At 41.5% G+C, this 8655-nt stretch overlaps 1 protein-coding gene across 1 annotated transcript; it reads right to left on the bottom strand.

Annotated features, from left to right (window-relative positions):
• Window positions 1–2270: 2270 nt before the first annotated feature.
• Window positions 2271–6578, bottom strand: trhrb (thyrotropin-releasing hormone receptor b). The gene is made up of 2 exons (XM_029659119.2): window positions 5524–6578; window positions 2271–3180 (listed from the first exon to the last, which is right to left on the bottom strand). Exons 1-2 carry the CDS (start codon window positions 6292–6294, stop codon window positions 2752–2754), a joined length of 1200 nt encoding a protein of 399 aa, XP_029514979.1. The 5' UTR covers window positions 6295–6578; the 3' UTR covers window positions 2271–2751.
• Between the last annotated feature and the right edge of the window lie 2077 nt (window positions 6579–8655).

Genomic DNA, 8655 nt, shown 5'->3' with positions numbered 1-8655 from the left:
TGGCCTTATACAGCTCATTGAGTGCGGTCTTAGTGCCAGAATCGGTTTGTGGTGGTAAATAGATGACTAAAAAAACATAGATGAAAACTCTCTTTGTAGAGGTGTGGTGTACAGCTTATTATGAGGCACTCTACCTCAGGCGAGCAATACCTTCAGACTACCTTAATATTAGACATCGCGCACCAGCTGTTATTGACAAATAAACATACACCCCCACCCCCACCCCTCATCTTAGCGGATGTGGATCTTTTGTCCTGCCAATGCATGGATAACCCAGCCAACTGAATATTATCCGTGTCGTCGTTCAGCCACGACTCGGTGAAACAAAAGATATTACAGTTTGTAATGTCCTGCTGGTAGGATAGTCTCGAATGGCGCTCATCCAGTTTGTTCTCCAGTGATTGCACGTTGGCCAATAGAACGGGTGTTAGAGGCGGGTTACCTACTCACTGACAAATTCTCACAAGGCACCCTGATCTCCGCATCCTGTATTGCCTTCTTTTCTTCATGTGAATGACAGGGATTTGGACCTTGTCTGGGAGCAACATTATATCCTTTGCGTCAGACACGTTAAAGAAAATATATTTGTCCAATTTGAGGTGAGTAATCTCTGTTCTGATATCCAGAAACTCTTTTTGGTCATAAGTGACGGTAGCGTCAACATTATGTACAAAATAATTTACAAACAATGTGAAAAAACAAAATAGTACATTTGGTTAGGAGCCCGTAACGCGGCAGCCATCCCCTCCAGCGCCATTCACTATCAATATCACATACATTATCAAGCATTTCACACATACAGTTGAAGTTGGAAGTTTACATACACTTACGTTGGAGTCATTAAAGTGAAAGTAATTTTTCCAACAATTGTTTACAGATAGATTATTTCACATATAATTCACTGTATCACAATTCCAGTGGGTCAGAAGTTTACATACACTAAATTGACTGTGCTTTTAAACAGCTTGGAAAATTCCAGAAAATTATGTCATGACTATAGAAGCTTCTGATAGGCTAATTGACATTATTCAGCTGAATGTAGTTGATAATCCCTGCTTTAATGGGGTGGCAGGGTAGCCTAGTGGTTCAAGTGTTGGACTAGTAACGCAAAGGTTGCAAGTTCAAATCCCCTAGCTGACAATGTACAAATCTGTCATTCTACCCCTGAACAGGCATCACTCCCTGTGATGGCTTGCCTAGTTAAATAAATGTAAAGTAAAAAATAATGAATGCCAATTTCAGACTGAACAGTAGTGACATTTACATACTAAATGTCACATGATCCATAACTGAAAAGGATATGCTAGTGATCTGTTTAGTCTGTAATATGTTTAAAGTACTCAATTAAATTTATTTTATAAAGCCCTTTTTACATCAGCAGTATGTTACAATATGTTATATACATAATCATCATTCTCTCTGGTCAAATTACCCCAGTCAAATGTTTTTAAAGTTGTTTATTTGAATCATTATCATTACAAAACAAAACAGCCGACAAATGCAATCATATTCCTTTAAAAGGAAAGACGTCCACCATATGTTACCGCACAATATACTTAATCATATCTGTTTATCTTATTGTTATCTAAATATTGATGTCTATTTCAGCACTAAGAAAAAAAAGTACTTTTACTGTATATGTAGCTGATAATTCACAGAAAAATCGCACGTCAATCCACATACAGCGATCCTCACCTCAAGCAAACAGGATTTGAAATAAAGTACAAGAACGATTACTTTACAAATAGTTTCAAAATATATTTTGATAGTTTCCACAAAGTGATGCATGATTTCATTAATAATCCAGGTGAAATATTTGTACATTCATGGAAGGTAAAATGTATCAATCACTCTACATTCAAATAATCATTGAACTCTCTGCAGTGTACAGCTGGCTAAGAAATAGAGATTTATGTTATGACAGTTATGGCACCGTGCCAAATTGTGTTGCCTTTGTGTCGCCGGGCACACTCATAGATTACTTAGTTCCAGGATCCAGGGGGAATATGTATCAAGCGTCTCAGAGCAGGAGCACCTTTAAAATCCCAATGAATAACTAAGATTAAATGGACTGGGGGACCTCATCCTAGAGGTAGAAAAGTCCTAATATACCACAATATATACAGTAACTGTATCAAAATCAGAATCACTCACTCTTGATCCTCCAAAATGGACTCAAGTTCTGATGTTTACATTTTACTCTCTCTAACAAATAGCCGACAGATTTTTCACGTTACACAATAATATGGTGCATAATATAATAAACATAAAGAAAAATCTAAATGTGGAAATAGGCCTGCATAAAGGACATTGGCCTTAGACTCATAAGTCTGTATTCCTTGTTTGAGAAAGAGAGAAAGAGAGAGGCTTGTCTCTGACCCTGCCAGTGAGGTCTCATTAAGAGTGGAAAATGTGCAATTTGAGTCACACCAGGGCAGTTCACATTGTCCGTGTCCCAAGAGCACACACTTGAAACGTGTGTCTGCTCTTGGGACTTGTGTCTGAAGAGCAAACACAACACAGTAATGTGTCACCACATAGCCTTCACATTGTACTGTACATGGGGCCTTACAATTACTCACCGAAGGTCAAGCTTGGGTCTCTTGATAGTCAACTTCAGTGTGAGTGAAAATGGCTGTGACACAGGACAGTTGAGAGCAAGTCAAATTCCTGGGGCCTCAGCACATCCCTCAAGGCTTAGAAGAGCTGTCATCTTCAGTGACTGAACCCTGAACCTCGAACCTTACAACATCAGTCATTGCATAAAGTCACCTTGTCGTGCACACAGGTGTCCTGAAACACCATCTTCTTGTCAGGCAACTCACAGGTTACCATGATCTCGTCCAGCTCTGTGTTGAATTGGTCCGTAGTCTCCACCATAGATGTGTCCTTGACCACGCTGTAGGTCAGCGCCACGCTGGACGTGCCGCCGGTAGGCTTCTCAGAGCCTTTCCGTCCACAGAGGCAGAGCTTGCGGAAGGCGGCACGGAACTTCTGCGACATAGCATTGTAGATGATGGGGTTGATTGCGCTGTTGATGTAGACACAGCTCCGACAGAAGAGGATAAACCAGGTATTCATGTAGGCCTGCTCCAGGAAGGAGTTTACCACCACCAGGGTGCGGTACGGCATCCACAGCACAGCGAACAGGATCACCACCACAGCCAGCATCTTGGTCACCTACGACATGGAAGAGACGGTGACTATTGGCCACTTTTCAATCAAACAACGCTACTGGGTTTAATTTCCCTTACACTGCAGTCTGCAATATTCTCAGCAATACAATAATTATAGAGCGAGACAGAAATGCCATCTGTTGTGTAGATCCAGCTTTACTGTTTATGCCTCAAGGTTCCATATAATTTCAGATGGTGCCTATATTTCCCATTCATTTGGAATTGAAGTGTATTGGATCTACAGATTGGGCTATACAATCATCTGAAAAACTTTGATTTTGAAGTGAACTGTCACTTTAAACGTGTAATAAACATGTAACATTAGTTGTTTGGATTAGTTAGTTTATAAAAATGGATCATTATTTAAAATTATTATGATATTAGTCACTTTGTCTCTACATATGTACAGTACATACTGTATCTACTGTACCTCAAACACCCCTGCACATCGACTAGCTACTGGTTCCCTGTGTATATAGTCATCATTACTCATTGTGTATTTATTCCTTGTGTTATTATTATTGGATGATTTCTCTATTTTTCCTCTGCATTGTTGGGAAATAAGCATTGCACTGTTAGTCTACACCTGTTGTTTACAAGCACATGACAAATAAAATAGGATTTTATTTGGTATCCCTCAGTAGGCCTGGATGTTATGTCCCAAAGCTAGGGGTCAGTTTGATGCTTCGTAAACAACAGGTGTAGACTAACAGTGCAATGCTTAATTCCAAACAATGCATTGACTATAGCTCAGCATTCAACACCATAGTACCCTCCAAGCTCATCAATAAGCTTGAGGCCCTGGGTCTCAACCCCTCCCTGTGCAATTGGGTCCTGGACTTCCTTACGGGCCGCCCCAGGTGGTGAAGGTAGGAAACAATATCTCCACTTCGCTGATCCTCAACACTGGGGGCCCACAGGGGTACGGCTCAGCCCCCTCCTGCACTCCCTGTTCACCCATGACTGCGTGGCCATGCACACCTCAAACTCAATCATTAAGTTTGCAGATGACACAACAGTAGTAGGTTGATTACCAACAACGATGAGGCAGCCTACAGGGAGGAGGTCAGGGCTCTTGGAGTGTGGTGTCAGGAAATAGCCTCTCTCTCAACATCAACAAAACAAAGGAGATGATCGTGGAATTCAGGAAACAGCAGAGGGACCACGCCCTATCCACATCGATGGGAGAGCAGTGGAGAAGGTGGAAAGCTTTAAGTTCCTCGGCGTACAGATCACTGACCAACTGAAATGGTCCACCCACAGAGAAAGTTTGGTGAAGAAGGTGCAACCGCGCCTCTTCAACCTCAGGAGGCTGAAGGAATGTGGCTTGTCACCTAAAAATCTCAAACTTTTACAGATGCACAATTGAGAGCATCCTGTCGGGCTGTATCACCGCCTGGTACGCAATGGCACCGCGCACAACCGTAAGGCTCTCCAGAGGGTGGTGCGGTCTGCACAACGCATCACCAGAGGCAAACTACCTGCCCTCCAGGACACCTACAGCACCCAATGTCACAGTAAGGCCAAAAGGAGCATCAAGGACAACAACCACCCGAGCCACTGCCTGGACACCCCGCTACCATCCAGAAGGCAAAGTCAGTACAGGTGCATCAAAGCTGGGACCGGGAGACTGAAAAACAGCTTTTATCTCAAGGCCATCAGACTATTTAACAGCCATCACTAGTACATTAGAGGCCTCTGCCTATAGGCATAGACTAGAAATCACTGGCCACTTTAATAAATAGAACACTAGTCACTTTAATAATGCCACTTTAATAATGTTTACATATATTGCATTACTCAGCTCATATGTATATACTGTATTCTATACTATCTATTGCATCTTAGCCTATGTCACTCTGTCATTCCTCATCCTTATATTTATATATTCTTATTCCATTCCATATTCCGTTAGGTATTTGTTGTGGAATTGTTAGATATTTCTTGTTTGATATGGCTGCACTGTCGGAACTAGAAGCACAATTATTTCGCTACATTCGCAATAACATCTGCTAAACACGTGTATGTGACCAATACTAATTTGATTGGATTTTGATTGGATTGGAACAGTGAAATGCTTAATGCCCAACAATGCAGAGAGGAAATAATACGAAATGAGACCAGGCTGCACACAAGACTCCTGATGTTGTGTCAAAAAGCTAACTCACCGCTTATGCTGGCTGTTCCAATGTATTACCAATACCTAATAAATAGGAGCGCACTTGTAGTTTTAGGAACCAGACTCCCGATGTTGTGTCAAAAAGCTAACTCACCCATGTGCATTCCAATTTATTATCATATGCTAATGAATAGGGGGGCACTTATTTTTTTAGCAACCGCAAATCACCTGTCTCCGAGAAGTAGCGGTAGTGCTGGTGTGGTGGGAGTTTTTACATCCCCTCGTTGTGTTGCTTTGTTCCTTTTTACTTTTATCCTTGCGTTCAGAAGGTAACGGATTCATGATCAGGATTCTGGCGATGAGACCATACAGAATGGTTGCCAGCATAAGCGGCACAACAAAAAATATCCCGAAATCCAAAAAGTAAATGGGCAAATAGAGTTGTCTTGAAACTTTGTAGCTGCATGTCACGATGGTCACGTCGTTCTCATATGATTCTTCTTTGATATCTGACAGGTAGAACCACATGACGGAGTAAAGTAAAGTGAAAACCCAGACAAACAATATTATCTTCTTGGCTCTGGACAGTGTGCACAGCAACTGGGCTTTTATCGGGTGGCAAATAGCGATGTACCTTTCGATGGTAAAGGCGGTGATAGAGCAGGACGATGCATTGATTCCCAGGTACTGGAGGTAGGTGATTCCGAGACATCCTGAGCGGCCGAACACCCAAGACCCGAAGATGCTGTCAGTGATATTCGGTAAGCCCGCCGCAGTTAGTACGATGAGATCTGCAACGGCCAAGCTCACCAGGTAGCAGTTGGTGGGTGTCCTCATGTGTTTAGTGGTAAGCACCACTAAGATCACCATAACATTACCAACGATCCCAAAGGCGCATATCACGAAAACTAACAAAGTGCTCACGACTTTGTATTCGATTATTTGGTCCGTCCAAGTCCCCCAAGTCTGATTTTCTTGAGCTTCAGTAACATTTTCCATTTTCAGTTCTCTGAATATGTCGAGTAGAGAGAAAACAATTAATTTATAAAGTAACCTACCCACTACACGTAGGCCTATAACCGAATCAGTAGGCTATTACACGGTAGTAGGCTAGTATATAATACTATGGGAAGTAAGCCTGTCAACCAACTAGTTGAAAAATACATCCATGCCAAAAGGTTAAAAGGTATTGTGCTTCAATTCCAAAACATATTTTTCCACTTTCTCTCACACTTGCAAAATAAGCATTGAGTTTTCCTTGTCATATCATGCGTAAATGTGAGAGCACGTCGTTGTGTCCAGTGTTTCTTTCATCCAAAATTGTAGCAAGTGAAACAGGGAGTCAGTGCGCGCATCGAAGTCACAGTGGTGTCACTAAATAAGGAGAGTGGGCCTGACTGAAAGGGAAGAGAGGAGGGATGTTGGTTTTTGGTCATTTTCTCTGCATCATCAGACATTACGCAAAGCGCTCTCTGAGATTTGACGATTTGGGGGAAATAATCTGTCACCAGTTGCTTTATGCCATCGTGAAAAAAGTATTTTGTTTAGTAATTGAGTAAACAATTGAATCAATTTAAGTGTATTGTTGGTTCATAACCGTTGGTAAGAATGGTGAAAATAATTTGAATGGTGATGTGACTAGCCCACAATATATACACATTTGGTTCCCTTTTTTATGATATCATTGTAAATGTAAAAAAATAAGTATTCTAACCATAATAGTATACTTTATCATTTGGAGACACATTTTGTGGATGTGACATTCACAAATGGTGGTAACAAAAAGCATTCATCTGAATGATCAGAATGTCTGCCAGAGCAAGCTGCATTTCTCTCTCTTTCTATCAATGGGTATACACTGAGAGAGGGCGAGAGCGAGAGAGAGAGAGAGAGAAAGAGAGCGAGATCAAGATGAATCCCAATTAAATCTGTTTATTAGAAAATAGAATATTCCACTGTGACTAGGTCTGAACACAGGTCTATTTGCTTTGCTTTTGTTGGGATGATGGCAGCGGTGGTGTGGTAATCTATATTTTGTTTCATGATAAGATAAGCCAAACATTTCTCAGGCCTCCCACTGATTGGCAGGATAGGTAATTGGGATTTCTAATTTTCAACACAACCATCAGGCACTGGGCTCTTCACCATCGGGAACAATGAACAAAAGGCACTCAGTGTGATAAAGAAAATAACTTTGTCACAAAGACTTGACGGAAGTGTTGTTTACATGGATGTCAGCCATTTAAATACTGAACAGAAGAATAGAAGTGTAAAGGAAGCTTCTCATGCCTCTTACACAAAGCTGCAGTATATAGGAACATGCATATTTTTGTAATACTTCCTGCTCGCCTATAGCTCAGTCCATTTGAAATTCTCAGCCCCATGGAGTAAAAAACACATTGGTGCATGAACGCTTGGCAGTAAGGCAAGGGCAAGCAGGGCATTTCAGTTGGGTTAATTTAGAGTGAAGTTAGGGGGACACGGGGTTTGAATAGACTCTACCCATAGGGACTTTTTTTATGATGTAGTACGAAGGGACAGGGAGATCTTGATCTAATTGAGATAAGGGGGTTGAGTTGGTATGAGGAAAATCAAATGTTTCCCACGTCAGGATTACATCATCAGAATAGCGCTGAGATATTAAAGGGGCAACCTGCAGTTCGAACAATAACAAAGCTGTGGCACTGCCAGTGATTTAGTAAACAGCTGAAGGATGGGGCTGGAGAAATGTAACCACTCTCAAACTCATGGACAGAGTGATAAATACATGAACTGACCATCCATTATATACACATTCTAGTTTTAACCACTCGTTCTAAGGCTACACAGTGTTTGTTTACATTTACATTGGTTACAAACAAAGAAGTAAACCAAGCTTATATTTTGGGCTCCGGTGGGATACAACAGTTGAATTAAGATCACGAGACATCTACAATTTATATTCTTGAAGAATCAATAGGTATACATTGAGTGTACAAAACATTAGGAACACCTTCCTAATATTGTGTTGCATCCCCTTTTGCCCTCAGAACAGCCTCAATTTATTTGGGCATGGACTACAAGGTGTCGAAAATATTTCACAGAGATGCTGGCCCATGTTGACTCCAATGTTTCCCATAGTTGTGTCAAGTTGTCTGGATGTCCTTTGGGTGATGGACCATTCTTGATACACCCAGGAATCTGTTGAGCGTGAAAAACCCAGCAGCGTTGCAGTTCTTGACACACTCAAACCGGTGCACTCAAACCGGTGCACCTGGCCCCTAGGCTAGCATACCCCATTCAAAGGCACTTTGTCTTGCTCATTCACCCTGTGAATGGCACAGATTCACCCTTTTAATGGCACAGCTACGCAATTTGGGC

This window comes from Oncorhynchus nerka, linkage group LG4 (assembly GCF_034236695.1).
Source record: "Oncorhynchus nerka isolate Pitt River linkage group LG4, Oner_Uvic_2.0, whole genome shotgun sequence".
NCBI classification, from domain to species: Eukaryota; Metazoa; Chordata; class Actinopteri; order Salmoniformes; family Salmonidae; genus Oncorhynchus; species Oncorhynchus nerka.
The sequence above is the reverse complement of the archived record's forward strand: the minus strand, read 5'-3'. Positions and strand labels throughout refer to the sequence as shown.

Coding starts and splice junctions, on each gene's coding strand:
- trhrb (XM_029659119.2), bottom strand. CDS start 6,294: ATGGAAAATGTTACTGAAGCTCAAGAAAATCAGACTTGGGGGACTTGG. Junction 3,181..5,523: donor CCGCTACTTCTCGGAGACAG/GTGATTTGCGGT, acceptor TCCATGTCGTAG/GTGACCAAGATGCTGGCTGT.